At 45.4% G+C, this 11,461-nt stretch overlaps 6 protein-coding genes across 6 annotated transcripts; 3 read left to right on the forward strand and 3 right to left on the reverse strand.

The window, feature by feature from the left end:
* Positions 1–519: 519 nt before the first annotated feature.
* Positions 520–2,256, forward strand: SAMD00019534_102640 (hypothetical protein; the record flags this gene model as incomplete). Its single annotated transcript, XM_012894515.1, has 3 exons — positions 520–1,912; positions 2,009–2,079; positions 2,113–2,256. Coding segments are annotated over 3 exons (1,608 nt in total), but the record flags the coding sequence as incomplete, so codon positions are not given.
* A 263-nt stretch (positions 2,257–2,519) lies between these two features.
* On the reverse strand, positions 2,520–3,311 carry SAMD00019534_102650 (hypothetical protein; the record flags this gene model as incomplete). Its single annotated transcript, XM_012894516.1, has 1 exon — positions 2,520–3,311. A coding segment is annotated over one exon (792 nt), but the record flags the coding sequence as incomplete, so codon positions are not given.
* A 958-nt stretch (positions 3,312–4,269) lies between these two features.
* On the forward strand, positions 4,270–4,738 carry SAMD00019534_102660 (hypothetical protein; the record flags this gene model as incomplete). Its single annotated transcript, XM_012894517.1, has 2 exons — positions 4,270–4,292; positions 4,384–4,738. 2 exons carry the CDS (start codon positions 4,270–4,272, stop codon positions 4,736–4,738), a joined length of 378 nt encoding a protein of 125 aa, XP_012749971.1.
* Positions 4,739–4,919: 181 nt separating this feature from the next.
* SAMD00019534_102670 (hypothetical protein) lies at positions 4,920–6,572 on the reverse strand (the record flags this gene model as incomplete). The annotated part of the gene is made up of 2 exons (XM_012894518.1): positions 4,920–5,781; positions 5,857–6,572. The coding sequence occupies 2 exons, from the start codon at positions 6,570–6,572 to the stop codon at positions 4,920–4,922; spliced, it is 1,578 nt and encodes a 525-aa protein (XP_012749972.1).
* Positions 6,573–7,010: 438 nt separating this feature from the next.
* On the forward strand, positions 7,011–8,454 carry SAMD00019534_102680 (hypothetical protein; the record flags this gene model as incomplete). Its single annotated transcript, XM_012894519.1, has 4 exons — positions 7,011–7,209; positions 7,282–7,400; positions 7,459–7,899; positions 8,146–8,454. 4 exons carry the CDS (start codon positions 7,011–7,013, stop codon positions 8,452–8,454), a joined length of 1,068 nt encoding a protein of 355 aa, XP_012749973.1.
* An 81-nt stretch (positions 8,455–8,535) lies between these two features.
* SAMD00019534_102690 (hypothetical protein) lies at positions 8,536–11,363 on the reverse strand (the record flags this gene model as incomplete). The annotated part of the gene is made up of 4 exons (XM_012894520.1): positions 8,536–9,349; positions 9,412–10,355; positions 10,415–11,162; positions 11,242–11,363. The coding sequence occupies 4 exons, from the start codon at positions 11,361–11,363 to the stop codon at positions 8,536–8,538; spliced, it is 2,628 nt and encodes an 875-aa protein (XP_012749974.1).
* Positions 11,364–11,461: the final 98 nt, after the last annotated feature.

Raw genomic sequence — 11,461 nt, forward strand, 5'->3', positions numbered from 1 at the left:
GAAGTTTCAAAAACTGTAAAAATTTGGTCAGTTGACAAAAAACGAACAAAGTTTTAAAATTGTTGGATGAGGTTTCATTGCACCATTCTGACCTGAAAAGGAAATTGATGGAGGATGAGAGTCATCCTTTTCCCAAGTTGTAATGGGACGTCCCTGCCCAGCCCCTCCTCCAACTCAAATCTATCTTTCTATCCAAAGACCTTCGGTCTCTCTCACAGACTCAACTCAATAACAAAGAATCCAAATTTCGATCAGTTGTTGGTATTCACATTCATTCATTATCATACATTCTTTATCATTCATCGCGAATAAGTAATAGATACAGATAATCATTCATTCATTCATCGTGAATCATTCAATCTTTGACTCATAACCCCACACAAAGTCAAACGCACTCACACTCTCAAAGGATCGTTCAATTTCCCATTCAACCTCAATCCTTTGAAAGGATATTACTATAACATATAACATATAAATAATAACTAGTAACAGATAGAGATAAAGATATAGATAATAGATAGTAAAGAGATAGAAAGAATGAGCAGTGTATTCAAAAATCAGAATATATCGAAATTGATGATGATTAAACATAATCATCCATTGGAGCTATTGGACTTGCCAGATGATATATTGTTGTACATCTTTTCATACCTCGATGAACAGTCGTTGACACGCGTCAGTCAGATATCAAACTTCTTCAACTCTATATCGTCCAATCATAATATATGGAAGGAATTGTTCCGCGTCAAGTGGGGCCCGATGTTCCCCCTGGTGCCCGTCTGCACGATCAACTGCTGCCACAAGTACTTCTCGGACCCCTACGCCAACCTGGAGCCGATCAACATGCTCTTCTCGCTCGCCTTTTACAAGTCGCTGATGCTGCCCGCCGAGCTCCTGGCCATCGTCACGTCGTCCTACAGCTTCAAACTGATGTTCAAGTTCCGCAAGCTGCTGTTCTCCTACTATACTCCCCTGCTCAACGCGGGTCTCAAGCTGATGCAAGACACGCTAGCCATTGGCGCCGACAGCTGGCAGCCTATTAACGACTCTCTGGCGCGCCCTAGCGTCGCGCGCGTGCCCAACAGCTTCAACTCGCTCATCGACAAGACGGTGTTGCCGAACCGCACGATCGCCGTGCTGCACGAGCAGACGCTGGTCGAGCGCACCACCACCACCTACTGCATCCGTATCACACGTCTGATCCCAACGCGCATCCTCAAGAAGATGCTGGCGCTGATCATCGACTACGAGAAGATCCCCCTGTGGGACGTAGCCCTGCGACATTGCACGGGTATGGTCATCAAGAGCCCCGAGACCAATCAGAAGGCGCAGATTGTTGACGAACCACCCATCAAGAAGGTCGACCTGCTGCACAAGCAGATCATGGGCAACCTGTACATGACATACGCTCGCATGGTCTACACCAACTCGACGGCCAACGAGCACTTCCTTATGAATCAATCGACAAATGGTGTCAACGACATCTACACAAGCAGCACAACTACCACCGCCGCCACCAACAACACCAACAGTAACATTGCCAATATCAACAACAACAACTTCAACAATAACAACATAATTAAGGCCAGTCTGAGCAACAATGGCATTATCAACGCGATGGAGGTGATCAAGAACAAATTGGAGCAGCAGCAGTTGAAGCTGCCAGCCATGCCATCACCACACGAGCATGATGATGAGGACGACGAGTACGACGACGACGAATCATACACCGACTCATCGGACGACGATGACGACACGACCGACGATGTTGCCGATCATGAGGACGAGGCCCATGAGGAGGACCGTGCCCCATCCAAGCGAATGCGACGCGTTGACCACAACGCCCACACCGAAGTGCGTCTAAAGGAGCCAATCTACGTCGTACAGCACAACATACCATTCCATGTAAAGGGTATGAACAACCACTTGATAGACAAAGGTAAGTTCGACGATGGAGCACTACTCCCCTGTTTGATTGATCGATTGGATACTAACGTCATTCCTTCCGGCATGACTACAGAGGTACAACCATTCCAACTGGATTGCTTTGGCAGCGGTTTCTTGTTTGAGCCTGTGGATGAGAGTGTCAGCAGCTCGCCCGATGGCCAGCAGGAGGTCAAGCTGACATATCTGCTGCAGTTGATAAAGTCGGAATGGATGGAGGACGAGGCACAGGAGTTGCTAGATGATCTGGCCATCTCCAGGAGTCGATCACTCGCCGCACTCATTTCACATGCCTACCAACTTTCCAGACAGTAGTTGCGCCCGGGCTGCTTGCTTAATTACCAAACAGAACAGACAGACAAACAGAACAGCGAGCTGTACAGCTAGCGCCAAGTGCACTTGGATGTATTCATAACATAAACATCACCGTTAACTCATTTCATTCATTCAAATCAATCTTGTTGTCAACTCTTGTACTTTTGTGTCCGTGTTGTATGTCGCCTGGCGTCGTCGCGTCGACATTCAATCAATCAATAATGTATTGCTGAGGTTTATTGGCCAAGTAGTAGACCTTAGTCTGGTGCAACCTCATGTGATGCGTTGCCTTTGCTGTTGGAGTTGCCATTGAGATTGAGTATGTTGTTGTTGAGAGCACTGATGATGTCTTGGCTGGAGGGATTGTGGATGAATTCTTGCTGCGATCCGAGCATATTTACAGGTAGCGAGACTGAGATGGCCTGCTTGACGAACGTCTTTAGGTAGTTGACCTGCTTGCGCATTCGATCGTTCTCCTCGGTGAGCTTGTCCACTTTGGCCGTGACATTGTCGTTGTTGGACTGCAACGAGTTGGCCTTGATTTCGAGATTGGTGATGTACTCCTTCTGGCGCTGTCTAAACAGCTGTGCGGCCTCTCTGTTCTTGAGCAGTCGCTTCTTCTTGCGACTGGTGTTGTCGCCGTCGTCGTCATCGTCGTCGTCGTCAAAGTCGCCGTCGCCATCGCTGTGGTCGTCATCGTAGTGGTCGTCATCACTATGGTCATCGTCGTCATCGTCGTCATTATGATGTGTAACTACTGGCGTGGCCTTCTTTGCTCTCTTTGTCGACGAGGCTGCTGCGGCGGCGGTCGTCTTCTTTGTGCTGGCTCTTCTTGTCGTCTTCTTTGGTGGTTGTAATGGTCTACTTGACAACTCTACATCAATACCAAACTCTGCTAATTTATCTTTCTGTTTCTTATATTTCCTTGTTGGTTGTCTTTGTGGTTGTTGTTGTTGTTGTTGTTGTTGTAGCATTTGTTGTTGTTGTTGTTGTTGTATATTATTAACATCACCATTGAGGTGTTGTTGTTGTTGTTGTAACATATGATTCATATCTCTTATAAGTGTGTCTCTATCTCTATCTCTATCTATCTTTGGTATAAGATTCTTTATTTGTTTGGTTGATTGTTTGATTGATTGTTTGTTTGAATTGATTGATCAAGCAAATATTGTTTATATTATTACTTTACATCGAATATATATATGTATCTCTAAACAACAACAACATATAATATAAATGTTATTATTAATTATTATTATTATGATGTAACAGGTGAAAGAATGAGACAAACTAATTATCTTTTTCGATTATCTGAGACCCACATACACACACACACACACAGATTATCTCATCTGTTTGTGAACCAAAGTATTTAATTTAATTTGTGAGGTTGTAAGTTTTGGAGTTTGACTCTCCACACCCACCCTAGAGACCTCTCTCAGGGCATCGCATTATTCTCATCGGACAGACACACACACACACCAAGGGTCAAGTTCACTCTCATTCACTGTTGTTTATTATTACTTATAAGTAGTACATGCACAGTATTATTATTACAACAACAAACATTTACAACAAACTGTTAAGGATTGTCGAAGGTAGTTGTAGTAGTGAAGTAGTAGTAGTCGTAGAGGGGTAGCAGAAGTAGTGAAGGAAGTAGTAGAATTAGAGTGTAAGTTAAAAGAACTCTTAACAATAATAATTATAAATAACTACCTTAATATATACACATACAATACATTATTACAGGAGAATGAATGAAAGAGAGAGGTGAAGAGAGGCGGAGAGAGAGAGGGAGGAGGAAAGGGTGGCCGGGAGATGGACGGATGGACGGATGGACGGATGGACGGATGGATGGACGGATGGACGGGCGGATGGATGGATGGATGGATGGTCGCAACAAGATGGAAGGGAGTTATAAGAATGATTATATAAATTAATAACAAATTAACTAACATTCATTCATTGAAGAACTGTTAAAGTTGAATAGGAAGAGATTGAATTGAAGAAATGGAGGGACCATTATGTTACAGGTTTGAATCAATTCAATGATGGATGGAATGAATGAACTAAATTAATAACTCAAACTATCAATCAATATTGATTAATTATATTTTAAAATAGATGCCAGAAGCCAGGCCACAGAGCCGCTGATTGCTCAGAGGAGGAGGTTTGCCGTAGCTGCAAGCAACCAGGCCATTATGCCCGCGACTGTCCAACACCAGGCGAGAACACTGGTCTAAAGTGCTACGGATGCAACCAGTATGGTCACGTCCAGAGGGCCTGCCCAAACCAAGCGCAGTCCAGAAGATGCTACAAGTGTGGCGGCGTTGGCCACATGCAGTCCACCTGCCCATCCGCTGAGGGCGGCGGCGGTAGCGGAGGTCGTGGAGGTTACAGCGGAGGCGGCGACAGGAAGTGCTACAACTGTGGCAAGCCTGGCCACATCTCCAGAGACTGCCAGGAGCAGAGCAACTAGAGCAACAACGACACGTCGTGTCATCATCCATCCAACCATCCATCCATCCAACCAACCAAACAATCAACAGACATCTCCCGTCAACAATGTGTAGATATGATATCAAAGTTCAGTATTGGAGACCTCTTCCAATACCCAATACAAAGGAAGGCCTAGATGCCACCCATCGTTCGTTCGTTCATCACTTCATGAAGTCGCCGACTTCAGCCAAGAAGCTGCTCAGGCCACCCGCTTTACTTTTGTTCTGTTGCTGCTTCTTTGCGCCAGCCTTTTTGGGAGGAGGTGGCGGCTTGGCAGCAGCCTTCTTTGGAAGATCACTATTGTCCATCTTGATCTTCTTTGTCTCTCTAGTGTCTTCGATGATCATCTCTGTCGATGGAGCGGCAACAGTGTTTTCTGATGGCGCAACTACAGTCTGACGAGGTCGCTTCCTCTTTTGTTCCAGAAGACGATTGAGTCGCGCCTTGATCTTCTCGGTGGGCAGTGATGTTGTCGCTTGGCAATCGGTACAGACCACACTGACGAGGCCGTACTCACTGGCTCTGTTGTTCTTGATCTTGTCGCAGTAAGACGATGGGGTCGCAATTCCTTCTCGCAGCTTTAGCTTGTTAGACCTGTTCTTTAGACGGACCCTGCAGTTGACACCTGGGACAAGATTGACGCTGCAAGACGAGCAGGTCTTTAGGTGAGATGCCACAGGTTGCTCAGCAGAGGGCAGTTCATCAACACCCTGTTGGAGAGCATCTTGTCTGAATCGATGGTGTAGATAGCGAGCGATCGCTGGAGAGTTGCTTTGCTGCATCATCAAGGATGCGCGATAGAGGAAGTTGAGTCTGGCCAAGTTCGAACCTTCTGCCTTTGGCTCATCGACATCTTCTTGAAATATGGTCAGTGATCCACTGTTTCCACGACGGGCATCGCGTTTCTTGTTGTTGTTGACATTCACTGAATTATAGGGAGTTGGTATGAATGTCGATGTTGATGTGAGATACGGGTTGTCAGGCTCGACTTCGTTGTTCTTTGGCTTGATCTTGTTCTTGTCGCTGTGATTGTTGTTGTTGTTGTTGTTGTTTCGGTTGGGAGCAGGCTTGGGAATTAATTGTTCCTGAATGACAGACTCAGTGGATAAGGATGAGGTGGAAGATGATGTTGGGAGGAATGGATTGTCATTCTCAGCGCATCTCTTGGGTTGCGGTTTGTTTTTGTTGTTGTCTTTAGAGTTGTTGTCTTTGGAGTTGCCAACTAGCCATGAATTATGGGTATCTTGTTCATTGAGCTTTGGTTTGTGAATGATGTGATGCTGTTCTTTGGGCTTCGAAGACAATGGATGTGTGGCCGAATTTGGAGTTGCAAGCGCCAACGATGAAGACGATGAAGACGCCGATGATGAAGTTGAATTTGATTGTTTCTTCGCTTTAGACGACGAGGACGACGATGATGAGGACGAGGACGCCGAAGGAGAAGAAGAAGATTGTGATGGAATGCTCTTCTTGTTTATGATTGCCAATGCCAGAGCCTGCATTTGTTCTTGCTCCTTCTCAATTCTCTCCTTCTCTCGTTGTAGTTTAAACTCCTTGCTCCTCATCTTCTTCTCTTCTTGTTGCTGTTTATTCTTCTCCTGTCTCAATCTCTTTTCTTCCTCTGTCTCCTCTTGATGTTGTTTATGCTGTTCTTGATTTGTCTCCTTTTTCTTGTTGTGTTGTTGTTGTTGTTGTTCATCTTTGTCTACATTGGCTGGTGCTGTACCCTTTGACTTGGGTCCTTTATTCTTTTCTGAAGCTTGTTTGGCTACTACATTAACAACACGTTGTTGTTCATGTTTAACTTTGTTCATCTTTTCTTTCTTTCTTTCGTTTCGTAACAATCAGTAGAAGAAAGATTCGAGAGTTAAATGTTATTTACAGATAATATATATATTTATTTATAAATATTATAGTTTTGTCATTGTTAGCCTAGCGCAATTACTATGATCGACTGAAACAACTCATTGTTTATCATGATACGCAGGTTGTCGCGATAAACACACAAATGACTTGGATGAATGAGATAGATGGGGTGATGTGACCACACAATTTGGAATGTGAATGAAGACATCGTGTGGAACATACACACAGATAGGAGAAGTGAAGTGAAGACGTAGTCCAACACACTAGCTATACATTCATTCATTCATTCATTCATACACACACATACATAATAACAAGTTGATAGATATATAGATTATATAGAAAATATAGATAGATATATATATATATATAGATAGTAAAAGAAGATGACTGATAAAGGAGATACATGGCATTCATTTAAGACGGGATTCGCCCGTGCCAAGCATAGAGTGTTGGCAAAGGTCGGTGCTGCAGAGACTACTGTAGATACAAAGATTAAAGCAGAGAGTGATAAGTTATTCACTCTATTCACTCTAATGAAGAGATTGAATAAGAATATTGAGAAGTATCAAGAGCAACTAAAAGGTATGTTTGATCAATCATTGAATCAATTGATTGAATGAATGAGTTATTAACAAACAATACCAACAATAACAGAGATATCTATATTACATAATGAGATGGCTCATGATATATTATCATTTGATGAGAAGGATCCAATGATCATTGTATATAGTGAGTCAATGAGAGAGTTGGAACAGCAAAGGATGGTCATGGTATGTTTGAATAACATTCAATCAATCAAACAAACATGTTACTAACTGAACCAAATAGGAGGAGTACTTGGAGACATATTGCCATGACCCCTTGAGACAGTACTTGGCACAGTTCAGAGAGATTAGAGAACGTTTGAATGAACTGGACTTGAGAAGACTGGACATGGACAGATATTTCCGTGATTATTCAATCAAAGCCAATAAGGGCAAGGATGCAACTAGTTTGGCAAAGACAGAGGCCAAGCATCAAAAGACAAAGGAGGGCTATCAAACTTTGAGCGATGAGTTGATGCAGGACATGCCCTCACTCTTTAACGACAGACAGAACGTGTTCAATCCGGCGTTTGCATCATTCGTCAACAGAAACTCTGCCTTCTACGGCGCAGTATCCACCTCTTATTACCGTCCACTTCAGGCGGCCGCCAGTGTCAATGAGTACGACGCTATCAACCATGGCTGGGTTATCACTGCTGTGGAGTTGTCCGCTATCTCAAGCAACGTACGTTCATCCGCCGTGTTCAACTCCAAGTCCGACGATTACTCCCCATCAAAGCCACGCTCAGCCTCATTCAACAGCAACCAGACGTCCCCTATGGCCGCACCTTCACAACAATCACAGCAGTATCCACCTGGCGTGGGAACGCCCGAACAAGCACCAATCTCTCTCAACAAGAACTACTCTCCACCTGGTGCCCCACATGCTCAGCAGCCGCCCCAMCAGCCACTCTATCCATCTCCACAACAGCAGCATCAGCCACCAGTGCAACAGATGCAGCATCTCAATGTACAGCAGCCTGGTGCACTCAAGCCAGCCTTCCCCAACAACAACAGAGCACCGAGCCCAAGCAACACAGGCCGAGCTCTGCCCGTCCCAAAGCCGGCAGGCGGTCCGAGTGGCGAGGCACTCTACGATTTCACGGGCCAGGACAGCACAGAGTTGACATTCAAGCGTGGCGATAGGATCACGCTCCATTCGACCTCTGGCGATTGGCTGGATGGAGAGCTGCACGGCGTCAAGGGATTGGTGCCAGCCAACTATGTAAAGATCATGTAATGTAAGACTGTCAGTCAGTCAACCAGTCAGTCAGACTGAGATAACTAGTAAACTTCCATATACCCTCTATGTGTATTCCTTCTAAGTGCTTGTAACTTGTTGTGGTTGTTGTAGTTGTTGTCGTGAATGAATGTACATGTCTCGTTGAGCCTTGAAGTGTTCCATCAACTTGATTGGGTCTGGAATGGTGTTGGCAGGCAACTGATTGCTGTATGACTTGATGAAGTATACTGTTGGATTCGAGTCGCTGTTGGATCTTTGTGGCGGGGCCAAATTCAATGACAGTGGAGGTGACAAACATCTCAAAGTCAACTTCAATGGTACCCTGGTGGTAGTTGTTGATGTAGTTGTTGTAGTTGAAGTTGTGGATGTAGATGTGATTGGAGGTGTTTGGGATGACCTGTCTTCACCATGATCATGATCCAGGCCGGCCTGGATCTGTTCCAATTCATCTGGATCATCGAGATCATATCTAAATGACTCGATATCGTCGTATGTCTCTTGATTGACTGCTGCCACAGCAGCCGCTTCATCATCTTCATCTCCCTGTACAGATATATCGCTGTCTCTTGCTCGTTTCAATCCTGTAATATTTGTTTGAGTGTACTGATCGTTGTTGTCTTCATCATCTTCATCTCCATCTCCATCAACATCAATCACCTCGTCTATAATATTCACAACATCGATCAATATATCTGCATTGATTGACTTCCTCTCTGGAGTCGTGGGTAGGTTCATCATCGCCTTGCCATCCAAATCCTCGTCCAAGTGCTTCTCAGCACAGAACTCCTTGACCAAGTTGATCACTGCTGTTCCATGTGCCTTTATCTTTGCCTCCTCTAATCCTTCAATCATCCTCAACATCTCCATTGTCGCAGGTCTCTTCTCCGCGATGCTAATATTTTGATTGATGGAGTTAGTGGATGTACGTTGTGGCACGAGGATTGGCGGACTTACGTCTTAAGAGACTGTTCCGAGAACAGGAGATAGGGTGGTATGTCGAGCATTCGTGAGAGGTTGTGACGGAAGAGGATAAGCTTCTGGAAGAGCTCCGACATTATTCCAAACTCTGCTTTGGACAGACGTGGCTTGCTAGGTGTACGGTCCATGCGTAGTTTCTCTGCTTTCTCCTTTCCAAGTGTACGCTCAACTTTGCTGTATGACCTAGTCTTTGCATAATCCTTGGCCAACTCTCTTGTGTAAGGCAGTTCAATCACTATGTTGTTTACATTGTTGTTGTTGCTGACATTGTTGTTGTTGTCGTCTGTGGATGTCTTGGACTTGTTCTTGGGTGATTGATTGAAGTTCTGTACGAGGTCTTGTTTGAGCACTGTCCATCCCTTGTCTGTGAGCTTGATGATTGAGAAGAATCGAATGGTGTGCACGACTAGGTATCCCTCTTGCACCAACTGCTCGCCAAGCTCGCGCCACCACTTCTCCGACATGTGATTGCCCTTGTTGAATGTCTTGGACTTGCGATGCTTGGCCACCTTGGCCACATTGGAGCCACGCAGCACCTTGATGATGTTGGACATGCCCATGCTCTGATTTACATCCAGCACACAGTTGAGTAGGTCGAGCACTTCGATCGTCAGGTTCAGGGTCTTGGGCTTGTCATCTTCAGCGTCCTTGCCTCTTCGCAGACAGTTGTCGCATGCGCCACAGCCAGTGGCAGTGGCGGGGGGCTCGTACTCCTCGCCCAATGCCTGTAGCAGTGATTTGCGTCGACAGTTCCTCTCGTTCAACAAGTACATCTTGGCATCATTCATCTTTGTCGCCTTCTCACTATCCATTGCGCCACCCTCCTTTGACATCACTCTGAACTGATTCCTCACAAAGTCCGTCCTGTTGAAGAACACGATCGACAGTGATGGCAGTCCATCACGTCCAGCTCGTCCAGACTATGTGGCGCGCATCCATGTTAGTGTCGCTCACTTGTTCAATCAATCCAATCACATACCTCTTGATAGTAGTCCTCCATGCTCTTGGGCGCACCATAATGGATGATTAGACGGATGTCAGACTTGTCGACACCCATGCCAAAGGCGATGGTGGCCACGACCACGTTGACGTTGTTGTACATAAAGTCCTTGTGTATCTGTGTGCGATCCTTGAGCTTGACCTGTGAGTGATAGCAGGCACTGTTGCAACCATTCCTCTTGAGATAGGCGTGTATTTCCTTGGTCTGCTCGATCGTTGGACAGTACACAATGGTCGACACTTGATTGACTGACGATGCATCGTTCATGCCCTTGATCACCTTGGCAATGTGTGCGTAGTCCTTGTCCACGCCCTTGCTGCCCGCTGCCTTGGCCAAAGTCTTGTAGAATATGTTGGGACGGTTGCGACTCGAGTGGAAGATTGCAGGGTCGCGCATGAGGAGTACCTGACACACGTCGGCTTCGATCGCCGAGGTGGACGTGGCGGTCAGCGCCATCATGGGCACATTGGGACAGAGACGTCTGAGCAGCTCGAGATTGCGGAACTTTGGACGGAAGTCATGACCCCACTGTGACAGACAGTGACACTCATCGATGGCGAACAGACACAACGTATCCGACTCGTACAGCTCCATTATCAAGTCCATTGAATTGACCGCCTTCTCAGGGCTCATATACACCAATCTATAATATCCACCAACCAACTTCTGAACCACATCCTCCTCCTTTGATGCCTTGCTTGAGAAGTGACATACCTTGATTCCAAGACTAATGAGTGATCATTGATTGATTGAATGAGTTAACGAGAATGATTGAATGAACGAATGAATGAATGATTGTAACGTACGTTGTCAACTTCATTAGTTGATCCTCCATGATTGAGATGAGTGGGGAGATGATGATGGCAGTCTTCTTGAGTACTAGTGGTGGCAGTTGGAAACATAGTGACTTTCCCGAGCCTGTTGCCATGGATACGTAGCAATCATCCGACTTGACCACACAACTCTGTACGATCTCATATTGATTACTCCTAAATGAGTTGTGACCAAAGTACTTCTTCAGCACAT

This window comes from Acytostelium subglobosum, assembly GCF_000787575.1.
Source record: "Acytostelium subglobosum LB1 DNA, scaffold: scaffold26, whole genome shotgun sequence".
NCBI classification, from domain to species: Eukaryota; Evosea; class Eumycetozoa; order Acytosteliales; family Acytosteliaceae; genus Acytostelium; species Acytostelium subglobosum.